At 41.7% G+C, this 14,023-nt stretch overlaps 1 protein-coding gene across 6 annotated transcripts in view; it reads right to left on the reverse strand.

The window, feature by feature from the left end:
• BBS9 (Bardet-Biedl syndrome 9) overlaps positions 1-13,961 on the reverse strand; it is a 321,079-nt gene extending 307,118 nt beyond the window's left edge. For 3 of the 6 annotated variants that reach the window (XR_012627546.1, XR_012627544.1, XM_074858706.1), the window contains exons 1-5: positions 13,768-13,961; positions 12,612-12,732; positions 7,551-7,701; positions 6,210-6,274; positions 3,672-3,785 (exon numbers count right to left, since the gene is read on the reverse strand). Coding sequence is in view for 4 of the 6 variants with exons in the window: in XM_074858706.1 (XP_074714807.1) it covers positions 3,672-3,785; positions 6,210-6,274; positions 7,551-7,701; positions 12,612-12,723 (442 nt within the window). In the remaining 2 variants the exon portion in view is untranslated. Of the gene's footprint in view, positions 1-3,671; positions 3,786-6,209; positions 6,275-7,550; positions 7,702-12,611; positions 12,733-13,065; positions 13,105-13,767 lie in introns of all 6 variants that reach the window. The other 3 variants (XM_074858724.1, XM_074858715.1, XM_074858732.1) reach the window with 3 other exon arrangements.
• Positions 13,962-14,023: the final 62 nt, after the last annotated feature.

Raw genomic sequence — 14,023 nt, forward strand, 5'->3', positions numbered from 1 at the left:
ACAAAGGAAAAGGAAACTTTTTCCAAAGGAATGAGCAGAGGCCACCACAGAGGCCAAAGGAGATGCAGGATGGGAAATGGAAACTATGCGCTGGCTTTACATCCCAATTTTCAAAACTGACTATGCAACCTTACAGCATCAAGAGACTAACAGAGCACTTGGAATCTCAGTTAAAGCCTCAGCTGTAATGGCCCACTAGACAGCACAGACTGCATTTGCACATGGCTAGAAATCATATTATGAACAATTTTAGTCTGGAGAAGAGGAGGCTGAGGGGAGACCTCATCGCCCTCTACAACTACCTGAAAGGAGGTTGCAGAGAACTGGGGATGAGTCTCTTTAACCAAGTAACAAGCAATAGGACAAGAGGGAATGGCCTCAAGTTGCACCAGGGAAGGTTTAGACTGGATATTAGGAAGCATTTCTTTACAGAACGGGTTGTTAGGCGTTGGAATGGGCTGCCCAGGGAGGTGGTGGAGTCCCCATCCCTGGAGGTGTTTAAGAGGCGGGTTGACATGGCGCTTAGGGATATGGTGTAGTTGGGATCTGTCAGTGCTAGGTTAACGGTTGGACTAGATGATATTCAAGGTCCTTTCCAACCTAGATGATTCTGTGATTCTGTGAATTACAAGAGAAATCTGAATACCAAGAAGCAAGTATTTGATCTGAGGTAAAAGCAAGCCATAGCGAACTGATCATTTTTGGCAGTATCCATTAAATTGACAGGCAACTGTTTGGAAGCAGTCCAACAAAAAAAAGAAGCAGAGCATTAACTAGAACCCAAATAACTGTTCATCCCAAGAAAGGACAGAAAACCCTCAAGAAAGTGTTAGAGGACACCAGTACAAACTAGTGTACACAAACTCAACTCTATTTTTCTTTTGCCAGGGTTAACTGGTATGGCTGGGTAGAATGAGTTCCTTTACCACTGAAGGTACAGGATTAAGAGCTCCATAAAAAGAAAAAAGCATAATCTTCAGCAAGAAAAATCTGAGCAATACCGAGCAACTTCATAGATCAAGTGCTCTGCGTCCACTCCTGCAGCGTTCTTTGCTTCCTCAGATGAAAGATTCCTGAGGGACTGACATTCACCCTCCTTCCTGACACTCCCACAGCATGCTTTCCCTGTATGCCCACTCTTCTCCTTCTGTTCAACTCCTATTCTCCTGTGTCTGCATCAGTAGCTCTGTAAACATGACCTCTGAAGTGCCTCTTTCACCTTCACATTGTTTCAAGGATGCTTGACTATAGCAATAAGACACATATTAGTTGCAGCAGTAACAGAAGGCAATAAATACAAAAACTCTCCCTACGTTTTGTTAGTCCACTTCTAGAGTGTGGTGTAGAGGTCAGACTTTTACCAAAGCAAGCTCACTGCTGTGCACTGACAGCACTGCCACCATCATGAAGTAACCTCTGCTGAAGGTGAGAGACCGTTAGCAGATGCCTGGCAAGAATTCCAGAGAAGCCCATGGAAGGAAGATAGTAAAAAAAGTATGTATTTATTTACAGACTGGTTGGCTCCCAGTTGCAGCTCGGAACATCTGTCAAAGATACACACAGAGAGTATGGCAGGCCAGACCAGGACAGGCATCTGTTTACCAAAATTAACAACACTTGATAGACCTTCTTTCTGGTCCACTCTGGCTGGTCTTGCAAGATGGAAATAAAACCACAATACTGTCATTCATGAGCCTCAAGGAGAGAACAGGGTATTAAAGATGATACTTAAACCTGAAATAGATCTACTGCAAAAGGCTAGGGACAAGATTAAAAGCACACCCTTGACAAGAAATCTAATCAGACAGTCCAGGAAAGCCACATAAAAAGGACATTCAGTCCAGGAAATCTACAAAAAAGAACATTCTTTCATTTCCCCAAAAGAACTTTTTCCAGTGTCCATTTTGCCTATTTCTCTGATGCTTCAATATATGTATTAGTAGCCTACTATCAGGTACCTGAACATTCACTATAATTTTCCTAAATTTAGGTCTTAAACAGAAAGTTTCTTCATCTTACGATGTGAACATGTATTATTTATTACATTACACAAATCTCTGCTTTCTTTGCTTATTTGCCACCTCAAAACAAGACTTAAGGTTGTTCTTTTCCCACAGCAATAAACACAATAATGCAAACTGGAACATGGAAAAAAAGAAAGGAAGAGGAAAGCACCTGACGTGCTGGGACAGAAGTGCTACTAGAAAACAAGAAAAGTTTGCAGAACTTACCAGAGTTCCCTCTGCTGTTCTTGCTGCTGTCAGGATTGGCCTTCATTTTGACCATCCTAGGTGTTGAAAAGTGTTTTGGCTGGCTGAGTAGGTTCTGAGGTAAACATTACCTTCTGTCTCCCTAGCTTACAAAGACATTTTCTTCATTACATCACTTGCACCCACCACAGCTCATGATAAGGTATATGAGAGACAGGTCTGGCATCAAGACTGAGCTGGTGGTCGGACCTCTACTCAGATCTCCACGGTAAACAAACATGCATATCAAAAATCCAGAGAGTTTATTCTGCAGAACTGTATGGTGCTATATGGTTATTTGTTTTATTCTTCCTGAACCATTCCAAACACTCACAACTCTTAGCTTACAATCCCCCCAATATGTCTGCTACTGCAATTCCACTATAGTATGTCATGAAGCACACTATTGCCTCTTCTCGGATTTAGGAAACTCCATATTGCCTGTCTGCTGTTAACAGGAATATGCCCGTGCCCTGTACACTCACTCCTCAAGATACTCATAGCATAGATACCTTCCCACTTACAGAAGTTGACCTTTTTCCCAGGGTGGTTGTGCAAAACCAATAGGTGAAAACCCCTTCAATCAGTATGAATTTTGGTCAGCTGAATTTAAGCCCAGAGACAAGGCGTAGAATTATTACTAGAAGATTATTACAGACACAGAACTGAGGGATTATCTGCATATATTTGCCATATTGACTCAGAAGACTGTCTGCCTTGGTAAAGTGGTATCACTCTGCCCACAATTTAGGGACATTACCTGTATAGATGACTACCACCCCTCAGTATTGCTGGGCAAACTTTACTTCTGAAGAGAAAGAGATGCCATGTAGAACAAACCTAAATTTTTCCAGATTGGAACACAAAAGCATTCATAATTGTGTCACAAGTTCAAAAAAGACTGATATCTATTAAATTCATTCAAAACTACAAACACACCATGAATATTATTTTCCACTGTTATGTTTTTCCTATCAAAATTCATTTTTTTTTAAATCTGTATTATATCTTGATATCTTAGGTTCAGAGAATGAAGATGTTAACCCTTTTTTTTGTCCAGGATAAGCAAGATGCAGAAAAGCAAAACAGAATTAAAGCACAGAAGAAAACAATTATTTTAGATGTCAAAGTATTTTACAAGGGAAGAGTCAGGGTTTTTGTAATGTTTTTTAAAATCAGTATTATCCTTGTAAATTCATATCTGGTTCAGGACGTGAAGAAACAACTGTTCTGCATTTAATATTCTTTGCCTCATCTTAACTTCAGTTATTTTCAATATGCATCAGATGAAAGGTGCCATCATTTATAGAAAGATGGTTTCCTCTAGACAGCAGCATTATGTTGCCTTTCAAAATTTAAGTTAACCCTCAACTGTTCACAGTTAAACAACTAATAATAAAGAATATGCAACAAGGAGCTTACCTTTTACACCACCAAATGGACCGTAAGTCATATTACAAGCAGTTCTCTGAAGATTGTGCTCATACATCAGTTTAATCTGATACTGGTTCCCATGTTCCACATTTCCCATAGTTCCTACAAAACCGAAGGGTATCTATTTATATCTTTGATCCATGCAGTGTGGTAGAAGTAAAGGAGTACCAGTTTAAAAACTGAAAAAACTACAACTTACTCCTAGTGACTTTGAGGTATGAAAGCTCACACTGCTGCTTTAAAAAAAAAAAATCACCAAGCTACAAAATTCTTAAAAGGCCAGAACCAGAAATAATTATATTATTATACTAAATATGGTATATCATTATACTAAATATAGTATAAAGACTTAGCAAGAGGCTGAGATTTTATTACTTAAATGTATTTTTCTTCATGTTAGGCACACCTCTAAGATCAGAAAAAAGCCTGCTCAAAGAGGAATTCTTATGATTCTCTAGTTATTCAACGAATATACTATATCCAACAGCCAGTCTCGGCTGTAATAGTCTTTGTCTCAAATTAAGCTGTAGCTAGTCATTAGCCATAATTTGACAAAGCTATGCTTAGGGCACATCTATTACTCACCTTTACTCTGTCTAAAATTCAATGCAGTGATCAACAACAACAGGATAAGAAACAAACATATGGTAACAAAAATAATTTTATGATATACATCACATTCACTGAAAAGGTCTGCATGAATTCTAATTTCCTGACTCCTTCAGGGAACTACCAGAAATTCAAAAAAATCTTTCAAAAGAAACTGAAGCTCCCCTTTTGATAATCAAAAGTCTTTCCTGCACCCCATGAAGAAAATAAAGTTCTTCATCATGTAGAATAACACTTGAGAACTAATATTAGCATGCAAAAAAAACCCCTTTGAGAATACATCAGCAGGGAAAAAGGTGTTTTGAGCAAATGATATCTAAGTTAAATCCTACCACAGCTTTAAATATACAAAGATTATGCCAACAGCATCTTAAACAACATGTTATGAAAGATTTGTAGCTTATGCTAACCTTTTGGGCAATTTCTCCAGCTAAAATCCAATATAGCTTTTAAGCAATTACCCCTTAAGCAGGCCCACATTAGGGAAAGGATTGCAACACACAAGAGGAAAAAAGCCCTGGCTGAGTAAGTAACCAGCTAAGTAGCAACACCAGAGGAAAAACAAGCTAGTAAGTAGTCAAGTCTGTGTATACTGACTGTAATACAATACCCAGGCCATACTTTAGTCAGCCCTGAAGGATGCTTTCATTTGTCAAGGAGAAGCAGCATAGTTATTTTACTAGGAATAACACATATGGCAACATGTATAAAGCAAGTAAAGATCACACTTTATGAAAGTGTAATTTGCCATGGAAGCATAAAGAAATAATGATGGTTATTTCTCAAAGGAGCTTGTTCAAAAGTACCTGTTCAGATGACAGAAATTACCATTACAGCATGAATGCTTGCAAATTAGTATGAAAAGTCTATTAAAGGATTGTAAAACTACTTTTATTATTACTTAAATGCTTAAGACATGTAGACCAAACAGCAAATTATAACTGGAAAAGAATTCTAGGCTGACTTATTGTTGTATGCCGTTAACACAAATTTTAGAAGAAATTGTTTTAATAAAAATTGTACTGGTAGGGTACAATCCTAAGACATAAGCACTATTACAGAGAAGGGAAAGTATGAAAACTGCAGTACATCTCAAAGTATCACCCCTCAACAAAGACCAATTTTACAGGTGTCTCCAGAGAAGATAACTAGAAGGCAAACAGAATCTGGAAAGAGAGCATGTGTTCGTAACCCATCTGCCTACAAGGCTGTGAATAGGAAGCACGCTGCTCCTACAAGAAGACAATGCTCGTATAATGATAGAAGCCACAGCTGTCCCTGCACAGAGAAAATGAACAACGTGTATTTGTCTACTGAATTTTGAAAATGGGGGTACAATCAATAGATCTCTCAAATCTGTACTTTGCTTTAAGCATACATTAGAGAGAATTCCATGCACAGAATAGGTACTTTATGACTTGTCTCTTCACACACATGATTGCCCCTTCTTACCTATATTAATCTCCTATCTTCTCTTGGGTTACATTATCAATGTTGTGGCTTTCTAAGGAATTACCTGGATTTCTGAGTTCAGAAGTAATTGTAATTGCTTCATTTTTAAAGAGCTGAGTAAGTTGTCATTAAACAATCATTTGTTCATTAGCATGCTGAACCGTAACACCCACTCCTAAAGCTGTAATGAGAACTAGTTGTTCACAAGCACTGTCAACCACAGACCATGACACCCATCACAGCATCTCAAGCACTGAGCCGATCATAGCAAATCTCTGTTACCCCTTGGGAAATACCCAGACCTAATTCTAATGTTTCCTCTTCATACATGAGTTTGAGAGAGAATATGACTGTAGCTCTTCAGCTATGTTGAGCAAACACTGTATATACCAAGTTTAGCATTAGCCTAATCCAAACTTTAGAATACACTTAAAATCACTGGAAAGCTTGTATCTGTAAACTAACCTGAAACAGCATATACACAGAGTTTTCGGCAATGCAACACAGCCAGATGAAGTCCTTCAGTACCACTGTAAAGAAGGTTAAAAAAGCAGCATTTTCAGATAAATTCCAAGTAAAATGCATACAGGATAAAATGCAAGTAACACGTGGAAATTACTTTCAGGTGTGGACTGAATCCAAAGGTTTGGGTGTTGGATGCTAGTATAAAAACTCAGAAGTGCTAATCTTCCTAAATTCATGCTGCAGTATTTGGAGTTAATTTCAAAATTAAAACAAATCCTTTAAGAACATATTTTCAGATTTAAGTATGAAGAGCAAGTCAACTATCTTCCCAGTTTAGCTTGGAATTCATTTCAAACAAGGTGCTGTTAGTTCTTCCAAAAACCGAATGGATATGAGGATCATCCCTCCAGACATGTATTATTCAGCAACTGCATACATCACTTTTTTTAAAATTCACTTTTGTACTAGCTGCATGGAACCTAAATTAATTAAACTATAAGGCAGAAGTCATAAGCTTAGAGTCCTATAGCCACATTCTTCTTCCTCCAAACCTACGTAGTTTGTCCTACAGAAAAAGTTCTTGTGCTGTAACTATAGAAAATGTTTTAGATCATTTCACATTACAATTCCTGCACAGGGTCACTCCATGAGTGCCTGAATAAAAGAAGAACAGTTTCCAACTGATGTAGGCCTTTCAGCTTGTGGCCTTTGGCCTCAGAGCACCAGTCTTTCCTGTGGTTAGTACAGGTTTTTCTCTCATTTTAAAAATAAAGTTCAGGCTGCAGTATTAGAAGTTAATTTCAAAATTAAAATTAATCCTTTAAGAACATATATTTATTTGGCTGTAGAAGAATCTACTTAGGAGAACTTTATTTTAGAAATTGGTTCTTAAAGGATTCTCTCACAGCCAGTTAAATATAAGGCCTTAGAGTCATCATATCCCTCCTCTACCTGGCCACTTATTTCCACTAAATGCATTGGAATTAAAGATCTTCAGTCTTCTATCAAACCCAAAACAACTGGCCAATATTACACCTTAGATAATAACAAGTTACTCAAGTTTTCTTAACACCTAAAAACTTTCAACATAAGGTTTTTCCTGTTCAACATACTTTTAAAAAAATCGTACAAGTATCTGGAAGATTATCCTCCACATATACATTAAGTAAAAATTCTCTCATATCAAGATGATTCAAGAAGCAGATCAAATGCATACTACAGTATTCATAGATGTGCTTAATTGTTATCCATCTGGAAACTGAACACTCACCCCCCAAATCAAAGAAAATCACATCTAAGCCTTAAATAAACAGCAACAAACATAGCCTGTTGATGACTTACGAAACAAATTTTCCCACTTCCACCTGCAATATTGGTTCTCGTAACTGCACTTCCAACAGCAAGTCTTCAGGTTGTAGTCCATCTCCAGGTTTCACGGGATGTGGATTAAAGATTCGGAGATATCCCATATAACTACCCACAATAATTTTATCTATGAAGAAAAAAAAAAAAAGGAGACTGCAGAATACAATAGCACATGCAGGATTCAATTTCCTGTAGAAGCACTTCAAAGAATACCCTAAAAAGATAGAATATTTCCATGATTCAACTAATGATTATGTCCCACTCTGGTTTTGAAGAGTACTTCCAACTTTCAGCTTCTACAGTTTGGAGTGGTGCACAGACATACCACATCAGCAGAGGTGTAACATTTTAAAACTGGGACCAACGACATTTATCCAAATGCAAACTAAAGCCAGATAATTACTGCATCAGGTCAAAGCTAGGCCTTGAGATCACCTGCTCTTGAGACAGATCCATTACCTCAAAGAGGAACGCAATAGTTACATTCAGTTATTCTGGAATCAGTATTTTAAGCAAGCAGTCATTTGGCTGTCAGTGAATAACAAAAAATTATTAATGAAAAAACCCCAAAGAGGTGCCTCCCATGACATAACAACCAAGAACTCAAGTCGGTTGCCAGTACTTATTTCCTCTAGATATAGGTCATCATATCAATGCAGATCAAAATCAAAACCAATAAAACTTGTCCACAAGTCAGGAGAATATACAAGTACCCCTAAACCAAGTTCTCCAGGCTCTAAGGGCTTTGCCTAGTTCCACAGGACCCCACGTCAAAAGCTCAAAACAGCTGCTTGCTTCCTCTCTTCTTCAGCCACAAAAAACTTGTACCCCTAAGTCCCTCATTCAGAGAACTCTGACTGCCTTCCCCCCCCCTCATCTTTTCCTCAGTTCAGTAACAAGTATTCCATCAGAAGTAAACTAAATTCATTTTAATTATTAATTCCTTAAAAATACTTAAGTGAGGACATTTTGACCTGTGGTTCAGCAATTGCAACTAGCTGATTCACTTCTGGTCCTGAACTCTGGAAGAAAAAGAGCCTAATCTAGAAACAAAGAGAAAATACAATGTTGAGAAAGTAAATAAAACAGCAGACTACTACTCCCACAACATGCTTTCATATCAATTATACTTTTTTACCACTAGGAAAAGACTATTTAGAACTCCAGCAGAATTCTGAGGTTTTTGATCATGGGTTGGTCTACAAAACACCAGGCCTGCTGGCAACAGTGCAGGTACACCTGTCTCAAAGGGGGAAAAGGATCTTTGTGCAGGAGTTAGCAGGGCTCACTGAAAGAGCTTTAACTAGATTTGAAGGGGGAAAGGGATAAAATCAGGCTCGCTAGAGATAAGCCTGGGGGCAGCAGACCAATGTTTGAGGGACAGTGTACTAGCAAGGTCCTTCAGTCTGCCATCCCAGTGGAGGTAGGGGACGGAGATCCACATGCAGCAAAGGCTCAAGGGTTATTGATCTGCTAGAACTACGGAAGCCCTAAGGAATTAGGGCTTCTCCCCAAAAAAAGACGGTGGGATCAATAGCCCAACTGAAGTGCTCTACACCAATGCACACAGCATGGGCAACAAACAGAAGCAGCTGGAAGCCATTGTGCAGCTGGAAAACTATGATACAGTTGCCATCATGGAAACACGGTGGGATGACTCACATAACTGGAGTGCTGCAATGGATGGCTATAAACTCTTCAGAAGGGATGGGCAAGGAAGGAGAGGGGGTGGGGTAGCCCTGTATGTTAGGGAGTGTTTTGGCTGTCTAGAACTTGATAATGATAACAATAGGGTTGAGTGTTTATGGATAAGAATCAGGGGGAAAGCCAACAAGGCAGATATCATGGTGGGAGTCTGTTATGGACCACCCACCCAGGATGAAGAGGCAGATGAGATATTCTATAAGCAGCTGGGAGAAGTCTCTCAATCTCTAGCCCTTGTTCTTGTTGGGGACTGCAACTTACCAGATGTCTGCTGGAAATGCAATACAGCAGAAACAGTCTAGGAGGTTCCTGAAGTGCATGGAAAATAACTAAAAATAACTTCCTGACACAGTTGGTGAGTGAGCCCATTAGGGAAAGCACCCCAGTGGACCTGTTGCTTGCAAAGAGAGAAGGACTTGTGGGTGATGTGATAGTTGGAGGCCATCTTGGGCACAGTGATCATAAAACGGTGTTTTCGATTCTTGGAGAAGTAAGGAATGGGATTAGCAGAACTGTCACCTTGGACTTCTGGAGGGCAGACTTTGGCCTGCTTCAGGGCCTGGTTGACAAAGTCCCTTGGGAGGCAGTCCTTAGCCCTATTTTTGTTGCTAGGTGCAGGCCATCCCTATGTGCCAAAAGATGGGTGGCAGGAAAGACCACCAGCCTGGCTGAACGGAGAACTTTGGCTGGAACTCAGGGAAAAAAAAAGAGAGTTTATGACCTTTGGAAGAAGGGGCAGGCAACTCAGGAGGACTACAAAAATATCGTGAGGTTATACAGGAAGAAAATTAGAAGGGTGAAAGCCCAATGAGAACTTAATCTGGCTACTGCCACAGAAGACAAAAAAATGTTTCTATAAATATATTAGCAACAAAAGGAGGGCTAAGGAGAATCTCCATCCTTTACTGGACGCGGGAGGAAACATAGTGACAAAGGATGAGGAAAAGGCTGACGTGCTTAATGCCTTCTTTGCCTCAGTCTTCAATAGTAAGATCAGCTGTTCTCAAAGTACCCAGCCCCCTGAGCTGGAAGACAGGGACAGGGAGCAGAATGAAGTCCCCATAATCCAAAGGGAAAGGGTTAGCAACCTGCTACACCACTGAGACACACACAAGTCTATGGGGCTGGATGGGATCCACCCAAGGGTACTGAGGGAGCTGGCAGAAATGCTCACCAAGCCACGTTCAATCATTTACCAGCAGTCCTGGCTAACCAGGGAGGTCCCAGTTGGCTGGAGGCTGGCAAATGCGACGTCCATCTACAAGAAGGGCCTGAATGAGGATCCAGGGAACTGCAGGCCTGTCAGTTTGATCTCAGTGCCAGGGAAGGTCATGGAGCAGATCATCTTGAATGCCATTACATGGCACATATGGTACAATCAGGCAATCAGGCCCAGTCAGCATGGGTTTGTGAAAGGCAGGTCCTGCTTGACAAACCTGATCTCCTTCTGTGACAAGGTGACCCACTTAGTGGATGAGGGAAAGGCTGTGGATGTTGCCTACCTGGACTTTAAAGGCCTTTGACACCATTTCCCACAGCATTGTCCTGGAGAAACTGGCTGTTCGTGGCTTGGATGGGTGCAGTCTTACAGAGTAAAAAAACTGGCTGGATGGCACAGCCCAAAGAGTAGTGCTGAACAGAGTTAAATCCAGTTGGCACTGGTCACAGTTCCCCAGGGCTCAGTACTGGGGACAGTTTGGCTTAATATCTTTATCAGTGATCTGGATGAAGGGATCAAGTGCACCCTCAGTAAGTTTGCAGATGACACCAAGTTGGGTGGGAGTGTTGATCTGCTCGAGGGTAGGGAGGCTCTGCAGAGAGATCTGGACAGGCTGGAGCAATGGGACAAGGCCAACTGTATGAGGTTCAACAAGGCTGAGTGCTGGGTCCTGCACACCAACCCTGTGCAACGCTACAGGCTCAGGGCAGAGTGGCTGGAAAGCTGCCCGGCAGAAAAGGACCTGGGGCTGTTGGTCAGCAGCCAGATGAATATGAGCCAGCAGTGTGCCCAGGTGGCCAAGAAGGCCAATGGTATCCTGGCTTGTATCAGAAATAGTGTGGCCAGCAGGACTAGGGCAGTGATTGTCCCCCTGCACTCAGCACCAGTGAGACCACACCTTGAATACTGTGTTCAGTTTTGGGCCCCTCACTACAAGACAGACACTGAGGTGTTGGAGTGTGTCCACAGAAGGGCAACAAAACTGGTGAAGGGTCTAGAGCACAGGTCTTCTGAGGAGCAACTGAGGGAACTGGGGTTGTTTAGCCTGGAGAGAAGGAGACTCAGGGGAGACCTTATTACCCTCTACAACTACCAGAAAGGAGGTTGTAGCAAGGTGGGTGTCAGTCTCTTTTCCCAAGTAAAAAGTAATAAGACAAGAGGAAATGGCCTCAAGTTGCACCAGGGGAGGTTTAGACTGGATATTAGGAATAATTTTTTCACTGTAAGGGTTATCAGGCATTGGAACAGGCTGCCCAGGGAAGCGTTTGAGTCACCATCCCTGGAGGTATTTAAGAGACATGCAGATGCAGCACTTAGGGACAGGGTTTTGTGGTGGACTTGGCAGTGTTAGGTTAATGGTTGGACTCAATGATTTTAAAGGTCTTTTCCAACCCAAATGATTCCATGAATTTCTACTGAAAAAGGTTGTACACCAAACCAGTAACAGCTCAACTTCATTCAAATCCTCCTGAAAGGGACAATCTAAAATAAAAATAATGTTATAAAGAATATGGCAATGGGGAAATCAAACTCAAGTACCTCTACTGAGCAAAAACAGCTCCAAGATGAGCATGAGTGTATCATTGAGAAAGATCACAAATACTTATTAATTTAAAAAACATACACACTCAAGACCTCCCCCTGACAGCAAAGATCATTCCACATTTTTAATGACTACATAGAAAAGCAGAGTTTACTCAAGCAGAGTCACTTATTTCAACAGCCCATTTATTTTCCAGGCAGAAAAGGTTGTTTTTCTAAAATTCTTCACTTATTAGGTCTCACCTTTCTCTTTTTCAACAACTTACAAAGTGCATTTGCTCCCATGACTAACTGAAAATGTTCTATTTTAAAGATATCTACCACTGAGGGAATAAGACACGAGAGAAATTACTACTGAACACAAGCCAGAATTAAGATGTTTAGAAACTTACAAATGTACAAAGACAAATGGTATTGATTTTGTCTTCTCAAGCCTACCAGGACACATTAAAGATAGCAGACTTTAAACTACCTGGCCAACTAGCCAGACTAACGAGCTTTCAGTAAGCATTGGTCAAAGCAAACTTGCAGCTGTGTAGCGTAAGTCAACAACCATGTAATTCTGAATTTACCTTGTCCACTGCCACTATTATCAACATCAGCAACACACAGGCAGCCCTGGTCAAATTCTTCCTTTTCTCCAAGTATGGTGGACCACCAGTCTCTAGCTTTAAACAGCGACATTTTTCTCTACTGAAAAGGAAACAAACCATTCTTAAAGTGTATACTAATATATATACAAATGTTTATACAAACAACTTTGTTAGTAACAACTTTGAGTATATTCTACCTCTTAGTTTCACATGGCTCTAGTGCGAGGTCAATAAATGTTAATTTCAGGTGTCTTGGGTTTCTGGTTATGTAGTTCAGAAAACAACCTTACAAAACTTGTTGTTAGTTTACAAATTAGTTGTGATAGACACAGCTAGTTATACAAAGAAAAAAACCACCAGCTTTTATTAAATTGTTAAAAGCCTTAAGTAATACAAGTTTTCAAAGTCACAGAACTGAGGTTTTCTCTCTTACCAAGGAACATCAGGAAAAAGAGATTCTGATGCAAGTTTTCTGCAAGAGAATTTATTTTTAGAAAAGTAAATGAAGACATAAACAGACATCATCAAAATCTCCACCGAGTAATCGCCTTGAAGATGCCCTAGTGACACGACTAAAGAACTCGGTCAGATAGGGCACAAATCAGCTTTTCTGCTCCCTAGCTGCTGTTATTTTAAGAAGGTGGGGGGAGAGAGAGACTAATCCTTTTGTAGGCGGCTTGACACTAACATTACCCTAGCTCAAAACTCACAGCTCTGCCATGAGTAGGTCTAACCTGAAGACACTCGATCGCCCAGCCCGCGGAGGAGGTGAGGGGCAGGCAGGCAGCGCCGGCTCCGGCGGTTCCTTCCGGGAAGAAGGAAAAATGATGGGCTCACCCCTTGTTTTCCTTCGGAGCAAACGCAGCCTGCAAGCCCGCGCCTCTCCTCTTTAAAGGAAACCACGTCCGGCAAATAAAACCATTTCTCTTCTCACTTGAGGCGGTTACCGTCGCTATGCCGGCCAGGCAACCTGCTGCAGCCGAGTGCAGGCTGGCGGCAGCACCGCCCTCCCCACAGCCCCTCTCCCTCACAGAGCTCCTGCACGGCACCCGCAGCACTCCCACCCGAGCCCCGCCCGGACACTCACCCACGCCCCGGAGCGGGAGAAGGGAGACAGAGACCGGCGGGGACTTACCTGGGCGACAGACAGCACCCCCCAGGTGCGGTGCGGTCCCCGCCGCTGCGGGGCGGCAGCCCCCTTTCCTCGCGGGAGCTCCTCGCTTAGACGCAGCCTGAAGCGAAGCAAAAGGTGAGGCACAAACCAGCAGCATCACCGCACCCTCCCCACTGCTGCCGCCGCCATCTCCGGCGCCCCGCTCACCGCGCGTAAAGCACCGGCCGCGCCCCGCCCCGCCCCGCCCGGCCCCGCCCCTCCGGGAGGGCGGGAGCGC

This window comes from Strix uralensis, chromosome 1 (assembly GCF_047716275.1).
Source record: "Strix uralensis isolate ZFMK-TIS-50842 chromosome 1, bStrUra1, whole genome shotgun sequence".
Taxonomy (NCBI): Eukaryota; Metazoa; Chordata; class Aves; order Strigiformes; family Strigidae; genus Strix; species Strix uralensis.